The following is a 17,501-nucleotide window of genomic DNA, read 5'->3' on the forward strand; positions in this document are numbered from 1 at the left end:
CCCTCATCTGTCAAATGGGGATGGAGACTGTGCGCCCCACGTGGGGCAACCCGATTACCCCGTATCCACCCCAGCGCTTAGAACAGCGCTCTGCGCCTAGTAAGCGCTTAACAGATAGCGACGTTATTATTACCCAAACTGTGGGGTCAAACCTGCAAGGGGAAAGCTGGGGGAGCAAAAGTGGAAGGCAAAAAACTGCATCTGGGGTTGGAGGAACGGAGTCCGGTCCGTCCGAGCGCCTCTCCGGGCCTGCCCGGCCCCTCCCCGCCCTCCGGTGCTGGGCTTTCTGCCGTCCGGGGAAAGTTGCCCGTTGGCCGCAGCCCTCCCCGGAGTGGGTGAGGGTCCGCGGGGGATCCCCCTCCTTCCTCCTCCATCCCCTCCTCCTCCTCCTCCTCGTCCTCCGGCCCCGCCCCCAGCCCCCTCCCCCGCCAAGGGGCTCCGGGGCCGGGCCGGACGGGGCCGGGCCGGACCGGGGGCCGGGCAGGACCGGCCCGAGGTGTGAAGGGAGCGGTGGCGGGTCCTGGCTCCTCCTCCTCCTCCTCCGCCGCCGCCGCCGCCTCCCAACCCTCTTATTTGAGCCTGGGGCAGGCCAGGGGCCGGCAGGCAGGCGGGCAGCGGGGGAAGGACCTCCGGGGCCCGCGGCCTCCCCCACCCCACGCCCTTCCTCCTGGTCCTCCTGGTCCTCCTGGTCCTCCCGGTCCTCCTGGTCCTCCTGGTCCTCCTCGTCCTCCGCGACCCTGGACTTCGTGCTGCCGCCGCCGCCGGAGCCGGGCCCCGCCTGCGCCCCGGGGTCCGCCTGGAGCAAGGTGGCCCCGGCCGGGCCGGCGGCTGCGGGCCGGCGGGGCCGGGGGGCCGGCGGCGGCGGGGAGCAGCCGCCCATGGGCTCCGACGTGCGGGACCTCAACGCGCTGCTGCCCGCCGGGCCGGCCCTGGGCGGGGGGCCCGTGTGCGGGGGCCCGGCGGGCGGCGGGGGCGGCGGGGGCTGCGCCCTGACCATGGGCGGCGCGGGCCAGTGGGCCCCGGTGCTGGACTTCGCGGGCCCCGGCGCCCCGGCCTACGGGCCCCTGGGGACCCCGGCGCCCCCGGCGGGACCGGCCGCCGCCCCGCCGCCCCCGCCGCCCCCGCCGCCCCCGCCGCCCCACTCCTTCATCAAGCAGGAGCCGAGCTGGGGCGGCGCCGAGCCGCACGAGGAGCAGTGCCTGAGCGCCTTCACCGTCCACTTCTCCGGCCAGTTCACCGGCACGGCCGGGGCCTGCCGCTACGGTCCCTTCGGGCCGCCCCCGCCCAGCCAGCCGCCCGCCGCCCAGCCCAGGATGTTCCCCAGCGCGCCCTACCTGCCCAGCTGCCTGGACAGTCCTCCCGCCCTGCGCAACCAAGGTACCGGCCCGCCTAGCCGGGGACCCCCGGGCCGGGAGCTGGACGGGCCGGGGGAGGGGGGCGAACTGGCCGCAGGAGCCGGGAGACGGACTGGGACCACCCCGTCCCCATCCCCGGCCGGCCCCGCTCAGTCCCGGCCAGTCCCGTCCAGCCCCGGCCCGTCCCGGCCCGTCCCGTCCAGCCCCGGCCCGTCCCGGCCCGTCCCGTCCAGCCCCGGCCCGTCCCGGCCAGTCCCTCCCAGCCCCGGCCCGTCCCGGCCAGTCCCGCCCAGCCCCGGTCAGTCCCGTCCAGCCCCGTCCACCCCGGCCTCTCGGGAAGCGCGCCGAAGGAGCAGAAAGGAGCCCCAAATTGGGAACCCCTCGACTTCCTAAACCGGGCTGCCCCGAGGCCCAGCTAGGGAGAGCCGGGACGGGGCGGGAGTAGAACCGGGCAGGACGGGGAGCTCGTTGAGGGCAGGGGATGCGTCCGTTTGTGGGCGTACTGTGCTCTCCCAAGTCCTTAGTACCGTCAGCGCTCGATAGATACGACGGAATGGATGAGAGAATGAACCCAACAGCGGGACAGAGAGGAGTCAGAGCCGGCCCAGCGCGGGTCGGACTGGGGCAAAACTGAGGCCCGGGATACAGGGAGAATAGATCTGGGACAGAACTAGGGGCCGGGACAGAGAGGGAATTAGATCCGGGGCAAAACCGGGGGCCGGGAGAGAGAGGGAATAAATCTAGGACAGAACGAGGGGACGGGACAGAGAGGAAATAGATCCAGGAAGAAACGAGGGGCCGGGATAGAGAGGGAATAGATCCACAGCTGAACTGGGGCCTGGGACACAGAGAGAAGAGATCCGGGACAGAATCGGCGGGTGGGAAAGAATGGGAATAGATCCGGGACAGAATCGGCGGCTGGGACCGACTGGAAATAGATCCGGGACAGAAGTGGGGGCCGGAACACAGAGGGAAAATGCTGCTGTAATGTCCTCTCCCAAGAGCTTAGAACAGTGCTCTGCACATAGTGAGCACTCAAGAAATATCACTGATTTGATTGAGAACAGATCCAGGACAAAACTGGGGGCCGGGACAGAGCGAAGATAGACCCGGGACAGAACCGAGGGCTGGAATGGAGAGAGAATGGATAGATTCTGGGGCGTAGAACTGGGTATCGAGACAGAACTAGCGTTCGGGACAGAGTGGAAATAGATCTGGAACAGAACCGGCGGTGAGGCCAGAGTCTGGACAGAGTGGGCAAGAGCCAGGATGGAGTTGGAGATGCTCTCCCTCAGCTCGGTAGCTCCCGGCTCGATGGGGGTGGCGCCGAACGGTCCGTGGCTGATCGATATCCTTGGAAATAGTTCTCGAAATTGTGCTTCGAAATAGAATAACCTTCTTCCCTTCTACCCCGCCGGGGATCCGCGCCCCCCTCCGCCCCTGCACTATCATAGACCCTGGAGGAAAAGGCGCATTCTCTCCGAGGCAGGGTCTGGTCTGGAAACTACTGGGCTTCCCGACCCTCAGCGCTCCTAGGGCAGGGCCGAGGTTAACAGGAAGAGACCGTGTGGATTTGGTTTTATTTAGAAATTTGTGTAAGGAAAAGTCTCACTGTTTGCGAGGAATTGACTAATTCCCGCTTGTTTCGATTAGGTTTCGACACGTTTTGTGTCCGAATGCGCGCGCCCGTAGCAGACACATGCAGACGCGGGACAATTTCTAGGCCGAGGGAGCGGCGGGGTAGAGTGCTGGGGAAGACGTTTGGGAAAATCTCGGGAAATAATCTAGTTCTGGTTCAGTGTTGCTGAAAAGCGAGAATTCGTTTGGTCCGATTCGTCTCTCGGGAAAGGATTTGCGTAAGAAACGGGGACTGTTTTTCCGAGAGCGAAACTTTTTTGGAATTTCGCTTGTTGCTTGGATCCTGGGGAGAGAAGCCGGGGGCGGGGAGGGGGACTCAATCTGGGACTGGGGGGCCGGGGAGGGGATCCCACCCTGGTGCAGATAGTGGGGGCCGCCAGTCTCAACCGTAAACCGAAATGGACCGGACCTCAGTGCGTGGAATAGCTCGTTTCTGAAGCCCCGGCTCATCTCACAGTAATAATAATAATAATGGTATTCGTTAAGAAGCTGACTATGTGCCAAGCACTGTACTGAGCACTGGGGTACATACGAGGTCATCAGATGGGGCACAGTCCCTGTCCCACAAAGGGGATCACAATCTAAGTAACAGTCTGTCGTCCCGAAGGACATGGTCCTGGGTCCCAGTGCTTTGGGGAATCAAATCCCCACACCATCCCGGCCCTTTCCCATCCTTCCCCTCCTCACCTAGAGGCCTCTCCAGACACCTGGGATTGTTTATTCCCGACGGAGAGGGGAAGGGAAAACTGAGGCTGTGCCGAGACTGGGATGGGCTGAGCGAAAGCAGGCTGAGGGGGTTTGTTCAGGGGCGTGTGTTTTCTTTCAAGGCGTTCACCCTGAGGGGCTGAGGAGTGAAACGGGGGAAGGAACAGAGAGACTCCAGCAAGCCCCCTCCCCCCGGCCTCTTTCCCACCCCGCAGAGAAGGGTCGGGCCGCTCCGTGTGGATCCTCTGCCCTCGCGGGTTTAGTCCCCAGGGAGAGTAAAAGGCCCGTCTCCCCTCCTTTCCTCCCCCTCACCCCCCGTAAAGGATCTACACCCCCCGGGGTCGGGGGATTCTTCAGTCAAAAACCCAGGGCTCAGCTCCCGGCCCTGGGAGGTCGGGGGGAGGAAAGGGTGGGATGCGGTGGGAGGAAAGGCGGGGAGAAGGGCGGTGATGAGCAGGGGAAGCCTCAGAGATCAGGAGGGGAAGCAACAAGTCACTTCCCTCGGCAGCAGATTTTGCAGGAAGCTCAGAATGCTTTTAGCCCGGGGGAGTCTCCCACTCTATCCCCCTCCGTCCACTGTCCCCCCCGAGCCCCTCGGGGTTACCGCAGACCCCGCAGACCCCGGCCAGCAGGGATCCACTCTGCAGCTGACACGAGGAAGGGAACCCTGGAACTCTCTTTCCCTGTGTGGCCCACCGCCCCTACAAAATATTGGATAAAATGGGTTAAAACCGGTGTGCGAGCTTGTCTGCCTGTCTGCGTATGGGTGCCTGTTTGCTTTTATGAGTTCCCGTGGAGTATAAGTGTGGCCTCGAAATGCCCCCGGCCCACCCCTCCGGGGGAACCCACCTTCCTCAAGAAGCGAGTCTGACACTGACCGACTGACCAACTGGCCCTCGGTTGTTCAACCGTTTCTGCCTCCCACTTCCCAGGGGTCAAGGACCCTGCGCTCTTGTTGTTGGGTCGGAAAAGGGGGCAGAACCGAGGGGGTCGCGGGCTTTCTGACCGGGAACCTTGAGCCCCTGTACCCGAGGCTGGCCAAGGGGATGACCCTCGGTGCCAACCCCTGCCTCCTCTTTTCTCTGCTGAAACCCAGAAACTCGGTTGCGGCCGCCCGCGGGCAATCAAGAACGGTTAGGGGTGAACCCACAGATTCGTTTTTCTTGTTTTCATTTAAACGGGGCGAGGTGGGGGGATTATTGGGGGCCTAGGAGCCCTGTCCGGGCCCCTGCCCCCGTTAACTCTCCTAGCAGGCAGGCTTCGCCTCCGGGACTCGGTCTAGGGACTGACCCGAGAACCCAGTGGGAAAGCCAACGCTCCAATCGATCAATCAGTGGTATTTCATTCATTCATTCAATCGTATTTATTAAGCGCTTACTGTGTGCAGAGCACTGTACTAAGCGCTTGGGAAAGTACGATGCAACAATAAAGAGCGACATTTCCTGCCGACAACGGGGCCACAGTCTGGAGCGCTTTCTTGTATTTACTGAGAGCTTACTGTGGGCAGAACACTGTACTAAGAGTTGAGAGAGTAGGATGCAACAAATCGGTCGACTGGATCCCTGTCCTAAACGAGTTTACTCTTTCGGGCAGACCGGGACCAACCTGGGCTTCTCTTCCCTTTCCCACCGCCCCCAGACCCCCTCCCAGGGCAAGTAGCCTCCGGCTCGACTGAGACCTCGTGGCAGAGACTCCCCTTTCCCTAGGAAAGTTCCCTGAAGGCTAAGCCCCCCATGTCGGGGGGTCGGAGATGATTCTGCCATCGGCGGGGTCCTGAGGTCGGAGAGGAAGAGGAGGGGAGAGGGATCTGGAAAAGATGGAGAAGTGAGAGAGCCCGGGGGGAATCGATCGGAAAGGGATCTGGAGGCAATGGCGAAAGGGATGGAGAGAAGGTTCTGGAGAACGATCTGGAGGAAACAGAGGTGGGTTCGGACGAAGCTATCCCGCGATGAGCAGCCGAGGGTCCTTGCAGGGGATCGATGAAGGAGGGGCGAGAGGCCTGGTGCGGGCGGGGAGCTGGAGGAAGGAAAAGAGAGGGAAGGAAACGAGGAGTCCTTAGCAATCCCGGACTCCCCTTCCCCTCCCACGGTACGTGGGGTCCCCTCAGAGAGCACAGGACAACCCCCCCCCCAACCCTTCCCGACTCAAATAGTATTCCCACCCTTCCAGTACCCCCCAAGTCCAGCCTTTTCCAGGAAGACTCGCCCTCCCCCACGGAGTTTCAATAGGATATGGACAGACCCGCGTCTCCCTGAACAAAGTCAAATGAACAGTGGGTGCAATTCAGGGGAAGCCCCGCGCTTGGCATCAGTTAACCGGTTGATTAAAGGCAGATGCGTAGTTTTCGTTTTGCCTGAATTCTCTCGGCCCCTCTGGGGCGGAGGAGACCCCCGTCTTTCAGTGGCAAGTCATCGAACAGGGGGAGGTCTCCTCGGGCACCTGTGATTACCCCCGAAGGGAAACGGATCAACACAGTCACCCGCAGCCCGGGAATGCAGAGACAGGGTCGGTCTCCGTCGGGATTTTCCTGAGCGCCACATCCAGGTGACGGCGCGGGAGCGGCCCAAGGGAATTAAGCCACCGGTTCCGTGTCCCGTCCGAGCGGCTTCTTAGGCGGGGCGGTCTGTCCCGGGGCGGATCCGTCATTCATTCATTCTATCGTATTTATTGAGCGCTCACTGTGTGCACGGCACTGTACTAAGCGCTTGGAAAGTACACTTCGGCAACCGATAGAGACAATCCCTACCCAACAACGGGCTCACAGTCTAGAAGCGGGGGAGACAGACAAAAAAAAAAAACGAAAGAAGTAGACAGGCATCAATAGCATCAATATAAATACATAGAATTATAGATACATGCGCATCGTTGATAAAATAAATAGAATAATAAATATATACATAGGTACAGAAGTGCTATGGGGCGGGGAGGGGGTTAGAGCGGAGGGAGGGAGTCGGAGTGATGGGGACGGGAGGAGGAACAGAGGAAAGGGGGGCTTGGTTTGGGAAGGCCTCCTGGAGGAGGTGGGCTCTCAGTAGGGCTTTGAAGGGGGGAAACGTGTTAGTTTGGCAGATGTGACGGGCGCGGGCATTCCAGGTCAGAGGTAGGACGTGGGCCAGGGGTCGACGGCGGGACAAGCGAGAACGAGGCACAGTGGAAGGGTTAGAAGCAGAGTCCTCATCGTTGTGTTTCCCCGCATTTACCGCCGAGAATGAATCTGAAAACAAGGGAGGAGAGGGGAAGAGATGGACGGGTGATGGCGAGGAGAAGCCTCCAGGAATCTGTGTCGCGACACAGTTGGGAGAAACCCAGGAAGGGCTTTCTCCTGAGCCCGGACCTCCCCATTCTTTAGCCACTCAGTCAATCAACGGCATTTACTGAGCGCTTACCGAGTGCAGAACGCTGTGCCCACAGAGATTCAGTTGCCGAAACCTCGTCGGTCCCCGCATTATTATTATTATTATCGTATTTATGGAGCGCTTACTGTGTGCAAAGCGCTGCACTAGGCGCTTGGGAGAATACAATACAACATCAAACACATTCCCTGCCCAAAACGGGCTCACAGTTTTAGCCTTGCTCGGAGGTCCAGAGAACCTGGGCAGCGCCTGGCCCAGTGTGGTCCAGAGGGTGGGAGCGCCACTACTTTCTCGGGGGAAGGAGAGGAGGGAGAGGCCGGATGAGCCCAGACGATTTATTTCCCCTTCTTCCCATCAAACCCTTTCAGGAAAACCGCCATGGGACCCACGGGGGGCAGCAGCGGGGATGGGCGGCTTGACTCTCCGGGCTCTCCCGGCGCATCCGCCGTCCATTTATTCCGGGGAAAAAGGGGAAAACTTTCCTGGTGCTCAGAAGAGGAGGGGGCGGGAAGAAGAAATGGAGGAGGACAAGGGGTGAGGGCGTGGAGGGGGGAGAGGAAGAGGAGGAGGTGATGGAAGAGAGGAAAGAGAAGGAGGTAGCGGCGGCGACTACTGTGGTTTTTTGGTCGCCCTCGCCTTAGGGTTGGCCCGGGGCGCGGTGAAGCCATTCGCAAACCCAAGGAACAGGGCATGGCTCGTACTTCAACTGGGAAAACTGGACAGCCAGGCCTCTTCTCCCGTACCCCCCGCAAGACCACAGCCAGTCCCCTCGGCCCTGTCGGCCCAGTCGAGGGGGTCTAGGACCGGTGCGGGGCCTTGGGCCGCGGGGCAGGGAGAGGATGCGGCGTGGGAACAGCCGTGGCCCGGGTAGGGCGGGGGGCTGGGGTCCATCGCCCCCTTTAACAAGAACCTCTCTCCCCGTCCATCTCCCCCCTCACTCCGGTCCACTGCAGGCTACAGCACGGTCACCTTTGACGGGACGCCCAGCTACGGACACACTCCCTCGCACCACGCCGCGCAGTTTCCCAACCACTCTTTCAAACACGAGGACCCCATCGGGCAGCAGGGATCGCTAGGTAAGGGCGAGGGCGACCCCGGGCCCCTCCCCGCCCCGGGAGCCGCAGGGGGATCGAGAAGCAGCGTGGCTTAGTCCCGACTCTGCCCCTTGTCAGCTGTGTGACTGTGGGCAAGTCACTTCACTTCTCTGGGCCTCAGTTCCCTCATCTGTAAAATGGGGATGAAGACTGTGAGCCTCACGTTGGACAACCTCATTCCCCTGCTCTTAGTGCTCCGCACGTAGTAAGCGCTTAACAAATACCAACATTATTATTATTATTATTAGTGGAAAGACCCCGGCTTTGGGAGTCAGAGGATTTGCGTTCTCATCCCGGCTCCGCCACCTGTCCTCTGTGTCACCTAGGCCAAGCCACTGAACTTTTTCTGTGCCTCAGTGACCTCTTCGGGAAAATGGGGTTAAAGACTGTGAGCTCCGTATGGGACCACCTGATGACCTCGTATCTACCCCAGCGCTTAAGTAAGCGCTTAACGAATACCATTATTATTATTACTATTATCTCTACGGCCGGGGACCCTTAGCCCAAATCCCACTCAGAGCGAGAAGCGATCTGACTCCAGCCCCGCCCCCGGCCCTTCTGGCCCCGGGTGCCGAATTGGACTTTCCAAGCGCTTAGTACGGTGCTCTGCACACAGTCAGCGCTCAATAAATGCGATTGAATGAATGAATGAATGTAGAGCTCCCAAAGCTTGCCCCCTCCCCCCATTCCGTTGCTATGACCCCCACCCCCGTTCACTATGTTGGACCCCCACACTGAGGCGGACCCCTTCCCCTCTCTCCACAGGTGAGCAGCAGTACTCGGTGCCTCCCCCGGTATACGGCTGCCACACGCCCACGGACAGTTGCACAGGTAGCCAGGCTCTGCTGCTCAGGACTCCTTACAACAGGTAGGTTGCCCCTCTGCACCCTCTCCTGCCCCCACCAGCCCCTCGCCGTTTTCCCCCTCCCCATTTTCCCTCCTCCGCCGAAGCGCTCCGGCCCTGCACCCTGTCCGGGGTCCTGGGTCCTGCCCTAAAGCAGGGGAAGGGGCTCAGCTGGGCGAGGGGCTCTCTGCTGTTGCTCGGGAAGATGGAGCGGCTCAGTCCGGAAAACAGGCCCAATGGCCAATGGGTCCAGACTGCCTACTGCCCCCCTCCCTGCTCCACCGTCTAGGGCAAGGACTGGCCACCTCCAAGGTCGCCGAAGTGAGTGGGGGCTGCGGTTTGCGGGGAGGAGGGGGCTGCCTCGATGATTCGAAGGGGGCTGCGTGTGCTAGCATCGCTGTGCCGACGGTTATTCCTTCAATCGTATTTATTGAACGTGTACTGTGTGCAGAGCACTGTACTAAGCGCTTGGAAAGTACAGTTCGGCAACAGAGGCTGCGACGAGAGATTCAAAGAGAGGTATAGATTCAAGGTCAATAATGGCTATCACCATTAGACAGCCCACTACAGTATTAGAGGGCAAATTAGGAGGAGAAAGTTAGGGGGTCGGGTGGTCAGTTTTCTCACCGCGAGGGTGGGTGTGCGGTTGGGCAACCACCACCCGGCTCCTCCGAGGGTTCTGGGCCGCGGGGTGGACTCGGCCGTTGATCCAGGCTAGGCAATGTTCACGCTTTTATGATGTTGCCTTGTTCCCGGGCCGCCCTACATGACTGTGGGTGAGTGCGAAATGTTGCGCGTGGTCGGGTAGGGGGCCCAGCCCGTGTGTCTTTAGGAGTGGGCCCATCCCGTGTGTATTTCGACTCGCATGAGGGCACAAGCCAGAGGGGCTCGAGGAGAAGCAGCCTGGCCTAGTGGATAGACCGCGAACCTGCCAATCACAAGGTCATGGGTTCTAGCTCTCGCTCCGCCACTTGTCTGCTGTGTGACCTCGAGTAACTCACTTCGCTTCTCTGGGCCTCAGTTCCCTCATCTGTAAAATGGGGAATAAGACTGGGAGCCCTATGTCGGACGGGGGCCGAGTCCAACCCAGTTATCTAGCATCAACCCCAGCTCTTAGGACAGTGCCCGACACATAATAGGCGCTTAACAAATACCATTATTATTATGATGATGATAGGATTGACGATTTCACATCCCTTTACCCCGGCCTCTCCCTGCCCCCGCGGGCCATACCGCTATCCTCCATCCCCCTCGTCCACCCTGGGGGCCACCTTCGGAGGACCACTGCTCGCCACTCTCTTGGGGTCACCCCCCCGAAGGAGACCCACCCCGGAGTCTCCTGCAGATGGGACAGCCAGCCCCCCGTCCCGGGTCTGGTCCTCCCGGCCCGTCGGGGAGGCCGACACCGGGAAGGCCGGGGTCAACCCGAGCTCTTTCCCTTTCCCCTTGGGATCCGGCAGAGCGGGTCCCCCCCAACCCCCAACCTTCCTCCTCCCTCCTCCTCCCTCGATTGATTCTGCAGCTTCTGGAGCTGTTGGGCGGCGCCGCCCTCGCCCGGATAGGGCTGCTTAGGAACCGGCACTGACCTCCCCCCGGCCCCAGCCCCGACCCTCCCTCCCCCGGATGACGCCAAGGGAAGGAGGCGGTGAGGTCATGACGGAAGGAAAGCCGCCGGCCAGGCCGGCCTGGGCTGGGCTGGGGGGCGGGGGGACCCTCAGGTGGGAGCCAGAGGCGGGGGGCGCGCAAAGTTTGGGTCCCTCCATCCGGCGTCCGCGCCCTCGGGGGTCTGGAGTGGGGCTCCTCCAAGCGAACCGTTTCGGGCCCGGGGGGGCTCCAGCTCCCGACCCCAGCCCGGGCACCCCGTCCTCTCGGGCCGGGCAAGGGAAGAGGCCTGGCTGAGTGGCAAGAGCACGGGCTTGGCGGTCGGAGGACGTGGGTTCTAATCCCGGCTCCGCCGCTTGTCTGCTGGGTGATCTTGGGCAAGCCTCAGTGACCTCATCTGGAAAATGGGGATTAGGACTGTGAGCCTCAAGTAGGACAACCTGATTACCTTGTATCTACCCCTGCGCTTAAAAGGGTGCTTGGTACCTAGTAAGCGCTTGACAAATACCATAATAATAATAATTTTTACTGTTATGCGACTGCCCCTGGGGCCTTGAATCTGGGTGTCTGGCTGCCCTTGGGGCTGGGGGTCCCACACCCCTTGCGCCTGTCCCGGATTTTGGGGGTGCGGTGGGGAGGGGGCCGGAGCTGTGTCTCTCAGCCCCGGACCCCTGCACCGGGGGGAGGATCGAGTTTATTCTGGGGGGTGGCGGGGATGATGTGTATATATCTATGATTCTATTTATTTTGTTGGTATTGATGCTTGACTACTTGTTTGGTTTTGCTGTCCGTCTCCCCCTTTTAGACTGTGAGCCCGTTGTTGGGCAGGGATTGTCTCTGTTGTCGACTTGTACATGCCCAGCGTTTAGTACAGTGTTCTGCACAGAGTAAGTGCTCAATAAATACGATTGAATGAATGAATGAATGAGAGACTGGGGACTGTGTAGACGGAGTCAACGGGAACCGGGCCTTTGACCTTTCTCCCTGCTCCCTCCCATGGAGCAAGTGTGTGTGTGTGTGTGTGTGTGTGTGTGTGTGTGTGTATGTGTTGGGGGGCGGACCGTCCTTCCCCCCCTCCTCGAGGCATCTCACAGAGAAGCAGAAGCCCTTCCTTCTGCCTCAGTGGCCCCTCCGGCCCCGGCCCGTCCCCCCCAACAGCCTTCCCCTCCTCCGGGTCCGGGACCACTGAGTTGCACCGTGGAGTCCCCCCGCCTCGGCAGTGTCACTCCCCGGGAAGATAATTTTTTTTTTTTGGGGGGGGTGGCATTGGTTAAGCGGTGACTCTCAACTAATCGTATTTACTGAGCCCTTACTGTGCGCAGAGCACTGGACGAAGCGTTTGGGAGAGTACAGTGTAACAGAGTTGGTAAACACGTTCCCTGCCCACTACGAGTTACTCTGCGTCGAGCTCTGTTCTAAGCTAGATAAAAGACAATCAGGGCAAACTCAGTCCTTCTCCCACCGGGGCTCAGAGGCTAAGTAGGAGGGAGAACAGATAATGGACCCCCATTTGATAGTAACAGAGGCACAGAGAAGTCAAGTGACTGGTCCAAGGTCACACAGCAGGCACGGGGGCAGCCGGGATTGGAATCTCTGTCCTCTGAGTCCCAGGTCCGTGCGTTATCCGCTAGGCCTCGCCTCTTGTCGCCTCTCCCTCCCCGCAAGAACCGCAACCCCTGCCGCCATCCTTAGGGGCCTGGTCCGGTTCTTCTTCCGCAACAGCTCTCCCCTTTCCCCCTCTACTCCCTCTACTCCCCCCTTCACCTCTCCGCAGCTAAACCTTCTTCTCCCCCCTTTCCCTCTCCTCCTCCCCCTCTCCCGTCCCACCCCCTCAGCCCTGTACTCGTCCGCTCGACTGTATCTATCTTCGTGGCCCTATTTATTTTGTTTAATGAGATGTACATTACCCTGATTCTATTTATTTGCCCTCATTTTTCTGAGATGTTCTTCCCCTTGACTCTATTTATTGCCATCGTTCTTGTCTGCCTGTCTCCCCCGATTAGACTGTAAGCCCGTCAAAGGGCAGGGACTGTCTCCATCTGTTGCCGACTTGTACATTCCAAGCGCTTAGTACAGTGCTCTGCACATAGTAAGCGCTCGATAAATACTATTGAATGAATGAACTGTACGTCCTTCTGCCCGGAGCTCGGCGCGCGTGTGTGCATGTGTGAATACGTGTGAGTATGTGTGTGTACCTATGGATGTATCGTAGGGACCGTGGGGAAGGTACGGGGTCTCCGGGTGGAGGATCCGGGCCATTTGGTGCGGGAGACTCTCTCGAAGTAAAGCCGGGGGAAGCGGGGAAGACCCGCAACATGTGACGGGTGCATCTGTGTGCTTGGATGTCTGCCTAATCGGGCGTGCGTATGCATGTCTATTTGTGTGTGTCTGCGCATATGCATGGGGTCTGGGTGCGTATGGACGTGTGTTTCTGTGCCTATATGTAGGCGTGTGTCCATGTAGGCATGTATGTTTGGGTCCGGGAAGGCGGGAAGGACTATCAGGGAAAGGGAGACAGTTGGAAATTGAGGCTCAAAACCCCGGAGAGAAAGGGACACATAATTAGGACGGAACCGCCGCCCGATCCGAGGTGTGGGGTGTTCCCTACCCCGCCCCCCGCCCCTCTGCAACTCTCCTAAGGCCATTCCCACCCCGGATCCCGCCCCCGATCTCTACCCACCTTCAGGACCCTCCGGGAGCAGAACGATCCGCGTTTTCCTTGGCTGGAGTCCTGACAGCCAGCACCCCTCTCTGCCTTCGGGTCTGCCCAGGGGATGCAGCTTCCCGGAGTCGCTGGGCCGTAGGTCCAGCTCCCTGCAACCCACCTCCTCACCTCCCCCCTTTCACCCCTTTTCCCCTCAACTCCCGGTCACCTAGGACCCCGACCTTTCACCCCGCCGTGCTCAGATTCATTCCCCTCTCACCATTAAAGTCACTCTTTTCCTCTTCCACGCACTTGCTCCCAGCTGCAATCCCGCAGGAGAAGCGTTCCCAGTGGCTTTCGGAATCCATTAGTGTTGCCCCTGAAAGGTGCCAGGTGGCCCGGAGCTCATACCTGGTGGTTTGAAGCCTGACTCGGGCTTCATGTTGACTTTCTCTGAAGCCCCAACCTTCTCCGAGGGTGAAGCCAAAAATGAGGCCAAAAAAAAAAAAAAATCAACAGAAAATAATTTCCCTAGTGTGGTCCAGCCTTGGGTAGATGGCCTTGATAGTCCTTATCTACGATGTACATTCTCGACATCAGGTTTTTAAAGGAAGAATAGTTACCCATTTATCCTGGATGAACCAGGCATTCACCTGCCTAAGGTCTCTGCCATCTCTGCCTGAGAGATGAGATTAGGGATATAGTGATAAACCCTTCTGTATGGGGCCATATTATAACCCCGCGGCCTTTAGGAGTGCTCACCAATTCCAAGGGCCTTGAACTACCTCTTTTAGCTAGTGGGGCTGAAATAGGGGCGGTGGTTCTCAATTCCCTTCAGTACTTTCATCCAACAGTGGGGAGAGAGGCTAATGTTAGAGAAGCAGCATGGCTTCGTGGAAAGAGCACGGGCTGGGGAGTCAGAGGACCTGAGTTCTAATCCCTGCTCTGCCACTTGTCAGCTGTGTGATTTTGGGCAAGTTACTTAACTTTTCCATGCCTCAATTCCCTCACCTGTAAAATGAGGATTAGGACTGTGAGCCCCAGGTGGGTCAACCTGATTACCTTGTTTCTACCCCAGCATTTAGAACAGTGCTTGGCACAGAGTAAGTGCTTAACAAATACATAATTATTATTATTATTATTATTCATGTGATCCCTCTAAGGCTCTGGACAGTTACCTTTTTTTGCACCTGCCCTGTCTAATGCAACCGAGAGTGAGAGTCTCACTCTCTAGTTCCTCTTGGCACTGTCCAAGCTCTTTCCTGGGGATCCTGTGGAGGAGATGGGCTGATGATTTTTTGGCCTGGCTTCTTGGTCTCCGGTAGAGAGGTTGTCACATTCACCACCTGCACATTGCTTTCGATATTCTTTGCCCTCTAAGGCTTCTGCCAGCACCTTACTTACCTGCGAAATTAGAAGGTGGTAGGCTTATTAGTGGCTGCAAAGAGCAAAGGCCGATAATCCCAGGGACTTTAATTCATTAATAATTGTTCATTTTAGTTGTTTAATCGTCTATTTGTTTCCTCCATGAAATCCTTGACCCCCTCCCTTCTCTTCTGTCTAAAACAGGGAAAAAGGGTTTTGAAAACCATTTGAGAAGGTCCTTGTCTCAGACTCTGCTCTGAAGGTTGAAATAAATTTAACCTTTAGTATTCCAGCGCAATGACCGGATAAAATAGTTGTCTGGGGAACAAGGACAGGGGCAGGACTGTAATTGTAATACCTCAGTCAACGGTATTTACTGAGTGCTTACTGTGTGCAGAACACCGTAATAAGTACTTGGGAGAACACAATAGAGTAAATAAGCACAAGTGTTTTCTTTATCTCTTCAAGGTAACATTCTGACTCTGCACAGATTTCCCAGGATCCCCCTTTATCAAGTCAGCAGAGTTTCAATCCAGCAATATGTATATTTATATATATATATGTATATATATATATATATTTGTGGATTTAGCCTCCAGGAATTCCATCTCAGTAGATATGTTAGGAAAAAGTTTGGGATCTTGAAGGCGGGTTTAGCTCATACCTGCACTGAATCTACTTTAATAAAGCTGTGAAAGTATCTAATGCTTCTATTTTTCCACAGTGCCTTTAGATCAGTGATCCAATTTCACCTTCACACATACCTCGTGAGATTATTATTCCCATTTTGCAGGCCCAAGGAACCAAAACGTGAGTTGCCTAAAGTGACAAAGCAGGATAGTGGCAGACCTGGGATTAAAACACAGTCCTCTTCCCTCTTGAACCTATGCTCATTCTACCAGATCTGTGTCTTATTTGACTTTGGAGGCCCTGTGAATTTTAGCTGTTGGGAAGGAGGGAGAGGGAGAAGGAAAGAGGAAGGCAGTGAGTAGGAAGACTCTCTTTCTACACAGCTTCTTTCACTCTAAACCCTTCTCTTCTGGAAGGTGGGGTGATGCCTGACTTTTTTCTCTATATGATAGGTAAATTCCAGTCTGCCCAACATTTTCAGTCAGTATTGTGCTGTGAGATTGTCTTGGCTGCTTACCATCGGTGATTAGAAAGATGGGGCTGGGAGATTTGCAGCAGCTCACTGTGGGCAGGGAATATATCTACCAACTCTGTTATACTGTTCTCTTCTAAGTACTTAGGGCAGTGCTCTGCACACAGTAAGTGCTCAATAAATATGATTGATTGACTCATTAGTTCCCACCCATCTGGTCCTAAACACAATTCTCCATTGGGCTCAGGGGTTCCCCTCTGGCTGACAAGCAACAGTTTTGGGTGAGCTCCCAGTCCCGGGAGGTGTTCCTGGAATCAAGCAATCAATATTACTATTGAGTATTTACTCTTGGGACAGGGCAATAGAGTTAATAAACACGATCCCTGCCCTCAAAGATCTTGGAATCTTCTGAAAGCAATGTGACTTCTTTTTCCTTTCTTAAAAAACATGGCCTGTCTTCCACTCATGTACCTTTCTCCTTAGTCCCCCAAAATTCCACCCCTAAATGGGGGTGGAGCCCAAGGGGCAGCTGTTAGGACAGGACAGTTCAATCCTCCACCTAAAACCAGGGTGGGACTTGCTAATAACTCTATGATGGACGTTACTAGTTCTTAGTAACATTCTCATCTTCATGGGCATGCCCTGCCTCCCCCATGCAGATCTGTCTATCTACCCCAGAGTTCTCCGTTTCCTGCAGGGTTTGGGCACACTTCTGGGTAGCATTTGTCCACCTCTCTTGCTTTGAGCTTCTTGAGAAGCCTGATTCCCCCCTACATTTATTTCCCACCACCCCTGACCCTGCTTCACCTTCTTTCCCTCTGCATTGTCTGGCTCAGGGATACAGTATGCTCTGCTTTCTTGGTTGGCCCCTGGCTCCCCCAGATCAGTTGACATTAATCCTGTACCTCCTGCCGGCTTTGAAACAAATTACTTTCCTCTCCTTTCCTTTATTTCCCCTTTCTCTTCCTTTAATGCTCTGGGTACCGGGGTCACCTGAATGTGTTGAACGCTTAGCTGATGTTTATTATTGCCATTTTCTTTTAAGGTGGGAGGGACCAGGGTGTGTGTGTATGTGTGTGTGTGTGTTTGGGGAGGGGTCCTTATCATCAGGCATCAAGTATATAAATGAAGCTGATAATACTAATAATAATTGTGATATTTGTTAAGCACTTACTATGTGCCAGGAACTATATTAAACACTGGGATGGGTAAATTCAAATCAGGTTGGACACAGTACTTGTCCTATGTGGGGCTCATAGTCCCAATCCCCATTGTGCAGATGAGGTAATTGAGGCACAGAGAAGTAAAGTGACTTGCCCAAGGTCACACAGCAGACAAGGGGTGGCAGCTGACTGGCCACCTCCCTACTCCCAAACTGAATTTTACAGGCAGTGCTATTTTTCTGTTGGAATCCAGTCTAAAATTGGTGCATTAATTCCTTGGTTCTTCACTCATTGAGGCAAAATGAGGATTTCAGCATTCACTCAGCTTTGGTTTGTCATCAGATGCTGGATCCTTAGTATTTGGTGGTCCAGGCTCTGAACAGGAGAGAGATTTCAGTTATCTAAATACTGCATAGTACAGTTTTAATCTTAAAAGAGCTCAGCAGAGATTTCTCAAATAGATATCTTTCCAGGATTAAGAATGAAGAGAGAGTCAGAGAGAGAAAGAAAGTGAAAGGGAGGGAGATCGATGAATCAATGGTATTTATTGAGCATTTAATGCGTGCAGAGCACAGTACTAAGCACTTGGGAGAGTGCAAGGTAACCAAGTACAAAGACTTGTTTCCCAGCCCACCG

The 17,501-nt window shown here is 56.8% G+C and overlaps 1 protein-coding gene across 4 annotated transcripts in view; it reads left to right on the forward strand.

Annotated features, from left to right (window-relative positions):
- The first annotated feature begins 487 nt into the window (after window positions 1-487).
- Window positions 488-17,501, forward strand: part of WT1 (WT1 transcription factor) — a 49,034-nt gene continuing 32,020 nt past the window's right edge. For 3 of the 4 annotated variants that reach the window (XM_029060791.1, XM_029060790.1, XM_029060792.1), the window contains exons 1-3: window positions 864-1,377; window positions 8,005-8,127; window positions 8,911-9,013. In XM_029060791.1, coding sequence (XP_028916624.1) covers window positions 879-1,377; window positions 8,005-8,127; window positions 8,911-9,013 — 725 coding nt within the window. In that variant the 5' untranslated portion in view covers window positions 864-878. Of the gene's footprint in view, window positions 1,378-8,004; window positions 8,128-8,910; window positions 9,014-17,501 lie in introns of all 4 variants that reach the window. The other variant, XM_029060793.2, reaches the window with a different exon arrangement.

Source organism: Ornithorhynchus anatinus, chromosome 3, assembly GCF_004115215.2.
Source record: "Ornithorhynchus anatinus isolate Pmale09 chromosome 3, mOrnAna1.pri.v4, whole genome shotgun sequence".
Classification (NCBI taxonomy): domain Eukaryota; kingdom Metazoa; phylum Chordata; class Mammalia; order Monotremata; family Ornithorhynchidae; genus Ornithorhynchus; species Ornithorhynchus anatinus.